Source organism: Cryptomeria japonica, chromosome 10 (assembly GCF_030272615.1).
Source record: "Cryptomeria japonica chromosome 10, Sugi_1.0, whole genome shotgun sequence".
Lineage (NCBI taxonomy): Eukaryota > Viridiplantae > Streptophyta > Pinopsida > Cupressales > Cupressaceae > Cryptomeria > Cryptomeria japonica.
In genome coordinates, this window is record NC_081414.1 from 876,969,082 (window position 1) to 876,985,176 (window position 16,095).

General features: G+C 36.8%; 1 protein-coding gene across 1 annotated transcript in view; it reads left to right on the plus strand.

The window, feature by feature from the left end:
* The first annotated feature begins 951 nt into the window (after positions 1–951).
* The window catches only part of LOC131859349 (uncharacterized), a 20,977-nt gene continuing 5,833 nt past the window's right edge, over positions 952–16,095 (plus strand). Inside the window, exons 1-4 of the mRNA XM_059212981.1 lie at positions 952–1,147; positions 1,358–1,495; positions 2,744–2,881; positions 3,245–3,621. Of these exons, the coding sequence (XP_059068964.1) occupies positions 952–1,147; positions 1,358–1,495; positions 2,744–2,881; positions 3,245–3,621 (849 nt within the window). The remainder of the gene's footprint in view (positions 1,148–1,357; positions 1,496–2,743; positions 2,882–3,244; positions 3,622–16,095) is intronic.

The following is a 16,095-nucleotide window of genomic DNA, read 5'->3' on the forward strand; positions in this document are numbered from 1 at the left end:
TTGAAACCTTCATAGTTGATGATTAATATTGTCTCAGGAGTTGATAAGATTTTTTGTCCACAAAGTGTCATAAATATCCCTGGATAGACGCACTGGTCTATTATTTATCTTTTAAGGTCTTGGTTGGCCATGCATTTAAGGTCCTTGATAGGGAAACATTCTTCCCGAATTCTATGAACTGATCTTTGCATATTTCTTTTAAGTCCCAAAAGCATTCTTATTCTTAATATATTATCATAATCATTTTCAGTTATTTTCAAAGGCATTCACTTAAAGCACATAATAAAACATAATTGCAGAACAACAATTTGCCAATTTTGTAATTTTCTAAAAGGCTTAGATCTACTTTAAATAATCTCTTTGTGCTTGAGAGGAAGAGGTATACCCACCTAGGTTTAGTGGAGCCTTAAGTGCAGAGGGATTTGGTCTTTGACCATCCCTATTTGTTGGCCAAGGTTAGTTGGATTAGTTGAGGATTTGGCAAACCCTTAATTTTTCCAATCTGTGGTTTCTCACACCAACAGATTGGCGACTCTGCTGGGGAATTATGATAAGAAGTATTTAAAATTTATGGTTGTTTCACTTCAGACTCTGCTGGAGCAGGGAGCCCGAAAGATTAGTAAAAGATATTGTTCCTCTTAAGAGGTGGCGACACTACATGTAACACATGAATAATAATTGGTATGTTGAGAAAATAAAAGTAACTCCTAGAAATTTATCATTAAGATTTATGCAGGGGAGGAGGTCTCTGCACAAAGGACAAGAAGATCTTGTTCAGTTGAGTCCCAAGAAAAGAAACAAAGGGAAAAATCAAACATGGCATTTGAAGGATATAAGAGATTTCCTAGTAGGGGGGAAGATTCTTCATCTGCTGGCAAATCTGAGAATAGAGAGGAAAATCCTTTTTATAAAATAAATTCAAAGGATAATAGACATAGCCATGATGAGATCATGACTGCTGAGGAACATGAAGCAAAACAATGGGATGAACTTAATCTTAAGATAGTTGATATGAATGTCGATGATGCCAAGATGGTGAGGGCACTTAAAAGGCAACCAAATTGGGTGTTACAGAAACTTAGAATAGAGAGAAATAATATTTCAAGCCCCAAGACAAACAAGGCAGGAGAAGAGAGAGGTCAAACAAGTAGACAAGTAGTTCCAAAATATAGTCCCTCTCATATGAGAGGAATGGACCAATGTTTTGTAACTTATGATAACCCGTTGGTAAATAAAAATAGAAGATGGAGGGATGTGAATAGGGATCAAAGTGAAGAGAGGTAGGAGGATGGAAGAAGGAGTGAAGATGGGGGAAATGATGTGAACTGGATTAACACAAATAGGGGCAACCATGTAGGAAATAATGGATATGGCAGCAATCAAAATAATGGACATAATAGAGGTAACAATGGTAAATATGGAAGTGGAAATGGAGGAGGTAGGAACATTAATAATCATAATCATAATGGCAATAATAATGGTAGTGGAAACAATGGTAACAACGGAAACTATGGCAACAATGGTGGATTCAATAGAGGAATTATGAACAATCAAAGCAACCATCATGTTGGCAGACAACCCTTAATCATTGAAAGATAAAGACAATTGGATTTCATTGGCATCGTTGGTTACCCAAATTAGATTACTAATGATTTGAGATTAGCAAACCCCAAATTCTTAGGAAATGGAGTTGATTCAGCAGAGCAGCATGTAATTAATGTAAAAAAAATCATCGAAGAATTTGAGATTCCTCATGAAGATATATTCACAAAGTTGTTTGTTCAATCTTTGACAGAGGATGAAGGGGAATGGTATAGAAGACTTCCTGATAGATGTATTTCCAGCTGGCAGGAATTTGTAACGCTGTTCTTGGAAGAATTTGGAGATCACAATGATCCTTCATTTGCATCCCATGAATTAACAAGCATAAGGAAGAATCAAAATAAAAGATTTAATAAAGTATTAAATAGAATACCCAAAGATGTTAGACTAGTTGATTCATTTTTTATTAACTTCTATTTGAGTGCTTTTGACAGCAAAACTCATTATGAGATTTTGTCTCATAGACCTGACACTTTATAGCAAGCATTCAAGACAGCTGCTACTATTGAAAATAATAGGAAGGTGGTTGGGAAGGTTGCTAAGAGAGATGATCCAAAGCTGTATAACTCCAGGATTCCCAAGAAAGATGATCTTACTCAGATCATGGACATGCTTAAGGACTTAAAGGGTAAGAAAAATCATAATGAAAGGCCACCATACATGAACAATAAGCAAATAAATTACAATAGGTCGAGGTTGCATGACATGCCATATAACACAAATTGGAAAGATGGAAAACTAGTAAAACCAAGTACACACAAAGAAACTCCTGACCCATTAAAGAAAGCCACAAACTTTGTAGATGAGTATCCATGGTGTGATGTATGTAATCCACCTCATGCTACAGAATAGTGCATGATTGCCCAGGGCTTGATAGATGAGGAATATAAAAATGAGGATTATGAACCAACTATGAATGCCCTTTCATCTTATCCATATTGGGGAAGGAATGAGGATTTATTTGAAGAAGAAGAAAATTTTGATGTGCACCAAAGAAGAGAGAATTCGCAATATAGTATACAATAGGTTTTTTCTAATGATGATGAAGATATCCCTGCCTTGAGAAAATTGTTTCAGGAGGAAGTAGTGCCTTCTTTGAGAAATTTGACTGAAGAGGAGAAGAAAGTTTTCACTATTGCAGCTGTGGAACAAGTGAAAAGTAATTACCAGCTGAGAAATAGGAATGTAAATAATGAGCAGGGCAAGCCAGCAGGTATTTTTGCCAAGGTCACAAAATCTGGTGGAACCAATAACAATGCAGCCAAGGGAAAGGATGCGAGTACCAAGAGAGGGACATAACCGAAAAAGACTAAACAAATTGAAATGCCAAAATTGGTCAAACAGGTGGAGAAAAAACAGATCAGTAAGCCTTCTTCAAACTGTGGAACTTTTATGTCTTAAGCGTTGTCTCAAGTAAAAGTTTCTATGCCCTTGCTTGAAGTGATGAAATTTCCAGAATATAAGGATGAGACCTTGAAAATCATATCAAATATTGGTGATACAAACAAATATGCTTCTAGTTTGAAAGAAGATCCTCCAGTGATTTACTTAGGCATGTCTATCACAAAAAACCTCACACAAGTTGATCCATTCTATTTGACATTGTTAATTAACAATAAAATGGTCAAGAACTGTATGATAGATTCAGGGGCAGCAATGAACATCATGCCTGAAGATGTTAGGAGAGAGCTCAGGATGCATGTTGACACACCTTATGGTAAGTATTATGCCATGGACAATAGGTCTGTACTTGTGGTGGGTATTATGAAAGATGTAGAGTTCGGGTTTCCAGCTTGCCTGGCTACCACATATAAGACAAATATCACAGTTGTACAAGTTCCTGCAAACTATGAAATATTGTTGTCTAGGCAATGGTCAAATTTGGTGGGTGGTCACATTCAGCTCGATCTATCATATGCTACTATTCCAGTAGAAGGGACAGCCGTGAGGATAAATAGAGAAGAGGTTGCTCTTGATGAAGCAACTTGCTTTTGCCATTCTGATATGGACAACTTTCAAGTAAGTATTTCTAAACCTTTAGAGATCAATAAAGTTACACAAATAGTTAAACAAAATGAAAACTTAATTTGGAAATTATACTTTGATGGTGCCTGCAGTAAGGAAGGAAATGGAACAAGAGTTGTACTCATTTCACCTAATGGAAAAAAATCCAAATACTCTTTCTTGTTAACTTTTGAATGTACTAATAATGTTGTCGAATATGAGGCCCTCTTATTAGGACTTAAACTAGCAAATAAACATGGTATTAAATTACTAATGGTTTATGGTGATTCGGAATTAGCCATTTCACAAGTTAGAGGCAAATTTGTTGCAAAAAATGAAAAATTAAGAAACTGCAGGAATGAAGTTTGGGATTGCATTGAATTATTCAACGCTTTCTCCATCAATTGGACTAAAAGATCAAATAATATTTGGGCAGAATTCATGGCTAACTTGGCTATCAAGCACAAAGACATCCCTTTGGATGACATTACCCAAGTGGAAATCAAGACCAGATCGTCAGTGCCTGATAATGTAAAAAGTTGGCAAGTCTTTGATGATGACAGGGATTTACTAAGATTCTTATTTTCTGAAGATTAGTATGAGCACCAACAAATTGATTGGAATGGACTTGTGGAGGACAAGGATGACAAAGCAACTGTACTTGGGCAAGAAGTATTGCAGCTAAAAACTAATAAAATCCCAAAAGGATTGACAGAGCTTGAAAGAATGTTTGATGATAAAGATGTAATGAATTTCAGGCCTAATTCAGGAGGATGTGAGGAATTTGAAAAGGTAAACTTGGGAAGTGAAAGCAACCCAAGAGAAGTATATATTGGAAAGAAGCTCACACCAAAAATCAGAATAGAATTGATTAATCTGCTGAGGAAGTATAGGCACGTTTTTGCTTGGTCATATGATGACCTTAAAGCATAAAGGGAAGATTTGTTCCAGCATGAGATACCTTTGAAGCCTAATGCGAAGCCTTTTAGACAAAAGAAAAGGCCTATAAACCCTACCTTGGCTCCTAAGATGAAGGAGGAGTTAATGAAAATGAGAAATGCAGGGATTATTGAGCCTATAAGGAACTCAACATGGGTATCGAATTTAGTATCAATAAGAAAGAAAAGTGGTGATATTAGGTTATGTGTAGATTTCAGAAATCTAAATGTTTCATCTTTGAAAGATAAATATGCTTTGCCTAACATGGAAGCTCTGTTGCAGAAAGTCACAGGGAATGAATTGTTATCTATGATGGATGGCTTCTCAGGCTATAATCAAGTCAAAGTTAGGGAGGCAGAAAAGTTCAAAACTGCTTTCACTGCACCTTAGGGTACCTATGTTTATGCTAAGATGCCTTTTGGACTGACAAATGCAGGAGCTACATTCCAGAGGGCTATGGACTTGGCCTTTGAGGGTATGATTGATTGTAGCTTGGTAGTATATCAGGATGATATGGTTGCTTATTCTAAAAAGGCAGAAAATCATTGTGATGATCTAGGAAAGATTTTTATTAGAGCACTAGAATATGGCATATCTTTGAATCCTAAAAAATGTCATTTTGGGGTTACTGAAGGAAAATTGTTAGGTCATATTGTCTCAAAAGATGGAGTTAGAATTGATCCAGAAAGGATTGCTGCTATTGATAAAATTCAAATCCCAAAAACTGTTAAAGCAAACCAATCTTTCTTTGATCAAATCAACTTTGTAAGAAGGTTTGTTTCAAATTTCTCTAAAATCATAAAGCCTATTGCTAAAATGTTGAAAAAGGGTGCTGAAATAAAATGGACTAATGAATCTCTTGAAGCCTTTGTAAATATCAAAAGAGCCATCAAGGAAACCCCTGTTTTAAAATCACATGATTTCTCTAAACCTTTTCAAGTATTTTCATTTGCCTCATTCCCGACTATTGCTGCTGTCATGTTACAAAAAAATGATGAGGGTCATGAACAACCAGTGGCGTTTTTTAGCAAAACATTGCAAGCATCAGAATTGAATTATGATTTGAATGAAAAACAGGCTTATGCTCTTGTGAAAGTTGTGAAATCTTTTAGACCCTATCTAGTCGGTGCCACTGTTATTGCCTATGTACCAAATGTTGTTGTTAAAGACATCTTCAGACAATCAGAAACTACTGGAAGAAGATGCAGATGGATAAACTAGATCCAAGAATTCAATATTGATCTACAAATCACAAAATTGGTAAGAGGTCAAGGTCTGGCGAAGTTGATGGCAGAATCCAATCTTGAAGCAACACAAGTAAATCAAGTAGAGTTGGAGGATGTACAAATTAGCATTGAGAGGTGTCCTTGGTATGCAAATATTGTATATTACCTGAAATACATGAAATGTCCGGATAGCTTAAATGATAGTCAAAAGAGAACTTTAAAGCTTCAAACATATAGGTATGTATTACTTAATGGAGACCTATACTAGACAAATAGAGATGGTGTTCTTCTATTATGTCTAGATGAGTGTCAAGCGTCTGTTGTTTTAAAAGATTTACATGAAGGTGTATGTGGAGGTCACTTCTCAGCTAAGACCACTACTCATAAAATTCTTAATACCAGTTATTATTGGCCTCAATTTTTCAAGGATTGCCATACTTATATCAAGAAATGTGAGGCTTGTCAAAAAATTTCAGGGAAGCTTAAGTGTAATGGAGCCATTCCTCTCATACCCATGCATACAGAGGAGCCATTCCAGATGTGGGGTATTGACTTCATAGGTGAGATAGCAAACAAATCTAGTGGTGGGCATAAATGGATTTTGGTGGCTACTGATTATTTTACTAAGTCGGTTGAAGTCATTTCCACAAAACAAGCTACCAGCAAAGTTGTGATAAAGTTTCTTTTGGAAAACATTTTGACTAGATTTGGGGTACCTCAGAAGATTGTGGTAGATAATGGGATGTATTTCAGATCAAATGAATTTTTTGATTTCTGTGAAAATTATGGCATCACTTTGTCATATTCATCACCTTATCTTGCCCAAGAAAATAGACAGGCAGAATCCAGCAATAAAAACTTGTTGAAAATTATCAAAAGGATGTTGGGTAATAATAAAAGAGCTTGGGATTCGAAATTGACATTAGCAGTATGGGCTGACAGAGTGACAATTAAGAAGTCCACATGATTCGCTCCATATGAGCTTGTATATGGAAAAGAAGCATGATTACCCTTGAATAATCTTCTCCCAGTCTATGAATTTGTTGTGAAAGAATTTTTCAGAAGAAGTGAACTTTATGGGAGACAGATTGATGGTGTTGGCTGAGTTGGATGAATGTAGAAGAGAAGCTTAGGAAAGAAACCTGCAAAGATAGCAAATGGTAAAGGCTTTACATGATAGGAAAGCATGTGATAGGTCATTTGAAGAAGGGGAATGGGCGTTAAAATGGATTGCCAAAGATTAGGATAAAGGGAAGCATGGCAAGTTCGATGCGCTTTGGCTAGGACCTTTTATCATTTCAGAAAAAGGTGGAGAAAACTCTTATTAATTGAAGGATACTGATGGTCAGGTGCAAGAGTTCCTCGTTCATGCTCAATACCTTAAGCATTTTTTCTCTTGATGAGCAGGAAGTATTTTTGTATCATAATAGTTCAATTTTCTTTTTGCTTTCATTTTTCAATTTTCATTTTTGGTCTGCTTTCAATAGATAACTAGGATCTTGCTATGTCCTTAAATAGACCATACATCCCCAAAAAGAGCCACTATTAGCACATATTTTTACAAAATATTTTGTGCTATATGGAGGCTTTTTCTTTTATCATATGAGTATTTATTACTAGTTTGCATGTGCAGGAACCTTATTAGCAAGAGTAAAGTTCTCTAAGGTTCAGTTGTTTCAGGAATGTCAAGGTATCAATTAGGCACACTAAGGGCATGCACTAAGTATAGACTGCACAAGGAACCCAGTATGGAAGCATTTAATCAATAGAGAAGTCATTACGGTATATACTAAGATGGTTTCCTAGTATGAATCAGACCCTGTGGGATAGTTGGGATCACTGATATTTAAGGTGGATGGCTCGTTTGTTCAAAAGTGTAAAATTTTAATTATTGGCATAAGTAATCTCAATGAAACAACATTGGCAAGAAAAAGAAGGATTATCGGCATGACATACACCGATAAATCAGAAGGCAGATTCATTAAGGCACTTAAGTAATATTCAACATGGTGCACGCTCTTGGAAAATCATACCATCGGGATAGCTTGTTCCGATGAGGTAGAAGGTGGGTATTTTCTATCGGCATATATTGGCTTATCAAAAATAACAAAAAATTTTTATCCAGATACCCGATGACTGAAGGGAATGCGGGTCCATCAGAGAAAAAGACCATATCGGGATAGTGCAAAAATAGTTAGGTCGATCCCAAATGACATGGAGAATCAAAAGGTGAAACTATCGGTATTACCTATATGTATAAAACAGACTCGGAGGTATAAAGCATAAAAGTGCATCAGAGACTCATCGGGACTTTGGGAGGAATAGAAAAAGGCTATTCCAATCCCCGATGAAGATAAAAGTGCCTACGGGGATATCAATGTAAATTATATCGATAAAGTAAACATTAAGTGAGGACTCATCGGGACATCGGAAGAAGAACTTTTATGCTATTTTGAATCCCAATAGGACTGTTAAGGCAGATGGTGAGTTGCAAGGATTTCTTCAGGGTGAGTTATGTCGATAACGTGGGGGTCCTAGTCTAAATGCAGATTGTTATATTGAGATCATCGGGGCATTGGAGGGACATAAAATAAATTATGCTGATACCCGATGGGTTAAGTAAAATAAAATTGAAGGCAAATGCATCGGGGAGAGTTATGCTAATGGAGCGTGAAAACAAAAATCAAAGTCGAAACTGAAGGAATATCCATCAGGATAAAGTGAACCATCGGAATAGGAGAAAAATTGCTATCCCGAGACCCGATAAGTCAGTCAGGATAGATTATGCCCATCAGAAGGTAAGAAACGGTAAAGTCATAACGGCACCAAATAATTGAATCATCGAGAAAAGTCTCACCAATTAGTCGTTGGAGGTCTTGATGTGAAAAACTGACAAAATGGCTTCCATTAAATGCATCCATTGAGTAGGTTCGTTGCCACACAAAGTAGATCCATCAAGATGGTCGTAATTAAGTACAAGATTGGACTCCTTGGGATATATAGCTAGTGTTGCATAACAACATTTCGCACAAATTTATTGCAGGAAGTTATCAGGTGTTCATTATTGAGAGATATTCTGAGCTGCTGAGCATAGAGTAAAGGAATTTGCAAAGATGGAAGGGTCAAGCTCAAAAGGGAAGAGGAAGGTTGTTGAAATATCTGGTACCACGACAAAAAAATCAAAGGGTGAAGTCAATGAGGATCGAAGAAAATTAAATAAAGACATGATAGATCAGATGGGCTCTCCAGGAGCCAAGTCACGTAGAGCTAAGGTGAATTTTCCTATTCGCGACTAGTTGGGAGACAGATACAGAGCGATTGGAGATGTATTCACAACCGTGCAAGGGCACGAGTTATTTATTTTTCATTGCTTCTACAGGGATGAGCTCATGCCAATTTCAAACCTGTGGAGTACCGAAATAGGTAAACTCATGGTACCTAATGTCTTTGTAAATATTTATTTGTTGAAGCTCCTGGTAAGACATTACGATACAAACAAGAAATGCATTTTATTTCCCGACGAGACTGCTTTAGTTCACTTTGCAGTAGCCACAATTCAGGAGGTTTTTGCAATAGATCTGGAGGCGAAGGTGCCCTTATCTTTTGTGATTTCGAAGAAGAATATAGAAAAATGGATACTACATACCAGGGTTGGAACCTCGCTATTCACAAGGCAGAGAAGGGGAGGCTAACAGAGGAAGACGATCCTCCTTATGATATGACTATTTTCAAGAAATATTTACAATATACATATATGGCATGTGGTCGGGTTGGAGGAGTTCAAGTTCCTGATGTAGCAAACATAGGACTGTTGGTGTTAGCGGCAGATATTCAAAGACATGATCCTATAGCTTTTTATTTTGCTTCATACCTGGTGGATAGAGTTCATGAAGGTTTCCTGAACCTGAAAGAAAATCCAGACAAGCACTTCAAGCACTATTTGCTGTTAATGCATATTATTTTATTTTATGGGAGATTTAGAGGGTTATGGCCAGAAGGTTTGAATGTAAAAATAGTTGGGAAGAATGGACAGGATCAACCAATGCTGTTATGGGTTTCTCTCTGGGATTACAGATATGTAAATTCTCATTACCTCAAATTTCAAGAATTCTTTGTTAAACCAATTTTCTTGCTTTTTGGTGAGCCTCTGTAGGGATCATTTTCTGAGGAAGTAAAGAAGTTTCTTAGGCCTCACGAGCACAAAAATCCAAAGGTTAATCACAATTGGAGTGATTGGTACTCATGCCAAAATTTGACTTTTGTTCGGTGCTATGGATTTGAAGGTTACCCCTATGTGCTACCGAAGCCTGCACCGAACAGGATTGATTTTTTGGAAATTGTAAGGCAATTAAGTGTCTCCAATGCCAAACATTTTGGAGATGCACACAAACAAGCCTTCCTCCCTGGCACACTTCATTTCCTAGATTTTAAAATTTTATCTACCAGAGCATATGAGGCTATTAACAGGAAGCTGGTGGATGAATACAACCTATTCCAGCACAAATCTAGAACGCATTATGATCCTGAGGGCGACATCCACAGAAGCAGGAAGAGACAAGAGTTGGGATATTACTTTCATCAGGAGGATGAGTTTGAAGACATGTGTAAAAATAAGGAAGTGGAGGAGCTTACAGAGTTATGGAGACCTTGGAGAAGAAACTGGAGGAGAGAAGACAAAGACTAGAATACATGGAGGGAGACCCAGCTCAAAGTGATTCAGGTGAGAACAAAGTAGTTTCCAAGCTCCGTGCACCTGAGAAAGAGAAGGAACCAGAAGCATAGGATAAGCTCCTCATTGCGCTAAATGTTGAAACACATGAAAGAATGATAGAGCACCTTTCATTTGTTTCAAATGATCAATTCATCAAGTCTAAAGAGTTTAAATATTTCTTATACCACTTCAAAGGGAAGAAGTTGAGGGAAGCAATGCCAAATATCACACCAGAGTATGAGGAGGCAATATTGCAGAAGCTTAAGGCTAACATTGATGCAGAAATAGAGACAATAACCCCTCAGAGAGGAAGACAATTGCTAGTGGAGGCAGGCATTATTCTTTTCCCAAGATTGGATTTGAGTGCATCTTTTATTTTTGACAGTTTATTACATTCAGACAATAAGGACTTCAAGTTGAATGTCCAAGGGGTTAATGATATACTCATTGGATCGAGATATGATTCAGATGAACAAGCAATGTTGTTATGGGCATTGTACCCCCCAAATAAAAGGCCAAAAATCATAGAAGTGGATAAAGCTTTTGGTCACATGATGACCCTGAAAGTTGAGAAGGTAGATCCTATGGTCACTGCTGACATAGGTATTAATATCTCAAAATTCAATAAGGCTCAGATGAAGCACGAGATAGCAGAGAAAAATAAATATAAGGCCTTGTATGAAGAAACCCTTAAGAGGAGTGGGCATTTGATCCCTCAAATTACTGATTCAGGAGGTCACTGGAAGAAGATATTTGAAAAATTAGCTTATGAGCACAATAAGTTGAAGAGGCAGATGAAGAGCATCAGGGTTGATACTGCTTGTGTATTGATGAGTAAAAGATATGATACCATGGAGAAGGCATTGAATGAATTCTGGGATTTATATCAGAGGAACATGGGCAATATGGTGTCTAATACCAGAATTCAAATAGACTCAACCTGTTGTTACAAGATGCATCGACTAGGGAAAAGGTAAAGAAGAAGGTTCAGGGTTTTCTTGTCACACATGATGAATTTACAAAGGAATTGAAATCTGAATTTGACGAGTGACAGCAAATTGTTCAGCATGGGGTTCCCAATTTGGTAGATGATGCAGGTGTAATCAAGGACAAGACCATATGGCTTTCTAAGTGTAAGTCTTTGCTTAGTGCAGCCCAAGCCATTGCCAAAACAAATATTCTTGATATGAATGACACGGCCGATCAGTTGGAGAACTTTTACATGATAGAGAACTTAGCCAAGGATGCAATATTCAATGCTACAACTTACAAAGACGCAGGTTATTTACGCCACATTCAGAAGTGTGGATAGCGGCTGGATCAAAAATCTTAAGTCATTGTTTAGTTTTGTGTTTATAATGCAATTGATGTTTTAGTTAGGTTGTTTAGTTGTTGTTTAGTTAGTTATTTAGGATAGTGAAAGGGTGTGTCCTTTCATTCGTATCTCTTAGCATTTGTATTTATAAGGAGTCATTTTGTATGTAAAGGCATCTAGGATTCAGAAAAAACATACTGCCTCGAAGGACTGCAAGTTATATGTATTAGGGAAGTCTATAGGAAGAATAAGTATTTTTTTTGTGCAAACAGACTATAATGGAGTATTTTCAAGTGTAGCTTATGTATGCAATCATCTCCTAAGGATTAATATATGAAGGTTCATTGTTTCTTTTTCTAAATATTGTGCATACTTTAGTGTTGATGAGTTATCTTTGTCCTCTTGATAGATCTGTCATTTGATTTGCTATGATGTGCCATCACATGTTGTTACATTAAATGTGAGATTGGGTTTTTAATTGTCATGTAACACATACTAAAACCTTCATAGTTGATGATTAATATTGTCTCAGGAGTTGATAAGAATTTTTGTCCACAAAGTGTCACAAATATCCCTGGATAGAGGCACTAGTCTGTTATCCTGGCTGGCCATGCATTTCAGGTCCTTGATAGAGAAACATTCTTCTCAAATTCTATATGAACTGATATTTGCATATTTATTTTAAGTCCTGAAAGCATTCTTATTCTTAATATATTATCATAATCATTTTCATTTCTTTTCAAAGGCATTCACTTAAAGCACATAATAAAGCATAATTGCAGAACAACAATTTGTCAATTTTGTAATTTGCTAAAAGGCTTAAATCCACTTTAAATAATCTTTTTGTGCTTGAAAGGAAGAGGTATACCCACCTAGGTTCAGTGGAGCCTTAAGTGCAGAGGGATTTGGTCTTCGACCATCCCTATTCGTTGGCCAAGGCTAGTTGGATTAGTTGAGGATTTGGCAAACCCTTAAGTTTTCCAATCTGTGGTTTTGGGCTCCAACATACCCATTGAAAATAGTTTGGATCCCATCACTCACTCACAATTTGTTGATGACACTATCTTATTTGGTGAGGCCTCTACCAAGGAGGTAGAAGTCATAAGAGTTGCACTATCGACATACGCACAAGTCTTTGGGTAGGTGGTCAATAAATAAAAATCGGTTGTGTTTTTCTTTAATACAAGGAAAGGGATCCAGAAACGGATTGCAAGCATTTTGGAATTCGTGACTACTAGCCTACCCTCAAAATACCTTGGAGTTCCACTATTTGTCAGGGGTTCCAATCTTCATACTAGGAGGAGATCATAAAAATGCAATGTAAAGATTGCAACATAGAAAAACATGTGGCTTTCTCAACCAGGAATGATCTTAATGATCAAATTAATGATCTTTGTGTTGCCCAACTATGCTATGTCATGTTTTAAACTACCAAAAAGAGTTATTTCCTCTCTAGAAATCGTCATTAAAAAATTCCTTTGGGAATGAGAAAAAGAATAAAAGCATATTCCTTTGATTAATTGGGAGATTGCTTATTATTCCAAAGAAGATGGTGGTGTTAGTTTGAGACATATGAAAATTCATAACTTGGCCCTTGGGGCAAAGTTAACATGAAAAATCTTCAAAGATCCAGATAAACCCTAGTGCAAGATCATGTAGAAAAATACTTGGACAACGAACATCTGAACAAAATTTTAACATTGGCCAATTCATCTTGTGTTTCTGTCGTTTGGAAATTCTTGTGGGAAAGCAGATTCTTAATTACTGAGCACCTTTCTTGGAAGATAGGTAACAATAAGAATGCTAAATTTTGGCTCTCCTCCTAGAATGGTAAAGATGTAATTATTAATGCATTCAAAGATAAGGAATGGGTCAAGGATGCCATAAGAGACAATGGGGAATATGTAGTTGAAGGAGTTTGAGGATGATTGTAGTGTGAAGGTTTGGAAGCCTATTTTTACTTTCAAAATTCTTGAATGGGTGGGTCCCATTTTGTATGATTTACTCAACAAAATAAAAATTGTTACGTTTAGGTGAAGAAGATAAGGTGATTTTGTGTGAGACCAAATCAGGTAGTTATACTGCAAGGGTGGGGTACATTGTGCAAAGGAAGTAAGCAAAACAAAAGGATTGGCTTGAGCAGCTTTATTGGTAGAGTTGTATGTACCCAAGGGCCGACACCTATGGATCACTCTTCATGGTAGGGTTCTCATAGGGGATAGGCTAAAAAATTATGAGATTGAGGGTCCCAATGTATATTCCCTCTGCCTCATTGAAGAAGAGTCTCTCAACCAGCTCTTTCTTTGGTGCCCTTTCACCTCATAGTGTTGGGATGGTCTATTGTAAGGAATGAAATATTGCTTAGTTTTATAAAGGGTTGGTTGTCCCTAGGAAGAAGATCATTATGGGGGATCATTTGGACAATTGCTTCTTCTATGACCCTATGACAAATATGGAAGGAAAGGAACAAATAAATATTCAATGATAAGGCACTATTGTAAGAAAAGATAAAAAAAAATAGAATAAATTGACAATGCAAAGGCTAGTGGCAGGAGGATTGATTATGTGAAGAAATGGGATGAATATATTCAAAAGGCATGGACAAGACTTAGGCCTCCATCAAGAAACGTAATCATAAATCTATCAAACTGACATGAGGCTAGGTGGTTTGCATCAAGGCTAAGTGGTCTGCATCAGAGCAAGAAAGATTTGAACTAAATTTTGATGGTGCATCTAAAGGGTACCCTGGGTCTACAAGTATTGGATGTATAATATGAGATAGTGATGGGCAGTGTACATGGTTACTCTATTAGTCAATCGGAACTATAACTAATAATGGGGTTGGAGTGGAAGCCTTGGATTGTGGTTTATGGTTGTGTATTAACAAAGGGATTTAGGAAATCGACATGGAGATTCGTTGATAACCATCAATGCTATCATTAAAGGATCAATAACAAACTAGAAACTGAGTTACTGGATCCCAAAAATAAAAGACAATCTAGCAAAATTCAGGGATAATAAAATTGCTCATGTTTAGCGGGAGGTGAACAAAGCCACTGATTACATAGCAAATTTAGGTGTGGAGGCAGATGGTAAGGGATACATTACGAACTTTCTCTCCTGGCCTAAGTTGGAAATAATAATAAAAGATGACAAAATTATTACCACCAATCAAAATAATATCGACATTGGATATTGTTAAACCTTTAATTCAAACTTTCAAAAACATTTGATGGAATATCTCTATCCTTTTTGGTTCATGTGGCACTTATTTGGGAAGTTGTGTGTCAATGTTAGGGTGGTGCAAAAATCTAGAAGCTATTCTTTTCAATGAAAATTTGGCTATTATAATGCTTATGGATACGAAATGGACTATCATATGATGACTCGACAAGGATAATTGAACAAATAAAATCTATGATGGAGACTTATACTCTTGACCAATCTTGTGGATTGGTCCCTTTTTAGAATTGTGCAGTCACTATGTCTTGTCTCTTATGCATTTGAAATACCATGTTATCATTATAGTATTACATTTTCAAATATTGTGGTGGTTTTTCTCTCCTTGTGGACTCTATCCTTTTGTCTCAGATTGAGCCTAGTCAGTATAATGTGGACTGTGGTCTAAGGTTTGAAGTGCTTCACGAGAAAGTTGTGGTGGGTTGTTGTTGATGGTGGAATCCTTTAAAGCTGAGTAGCATATGATGGAATGTATCCTGATGTGGATTGACTTGGAGTTGGTGCTTTCTTTGTGGGTGGAATGATGTCTATTAGATTGTGGTATCTTTGCAAGGAGGAATCTCTTGACTCTCAGTGTCATCACCTCTTCAAAATCAAGTCGGAGGAAGTTTTTAATGCAATACACCTTGTTCTCAGTTGTAGCTTTAGTGAAGAGTTCCATGTTCATGATGCCTAGGTTTATGATGCATCCTTTAGTCTAATGGTGCAAGCTCTAGAATCTAGGTAGTTGGGTTTTATGATTGAAAAAAATTGGCGGTGGATTATAACCTTCTGACAGTTGCTGATGTGATATTCCTGATTGATCTGAGATGGTTAACATTGTGGTTGTATGAATATTTTTCCCTAGCCAGAATGAGTGAAAAGGAAGAGATGAACTAAAAGGATGATGCAGGTGACAACAAGGGGAAGATGGTGGAGAATGTCAATATGGAAGGACAAGGAAAGAATCAAGATAAGGACAAGCAGTATCTGGCTTTGGCTACTTGGGTTGCTTTCAAGGAGGGTGTTAAGTTGAATGACTTCTTGAAGCTCTCCAAGCTCTTAGACCTGGACTCATT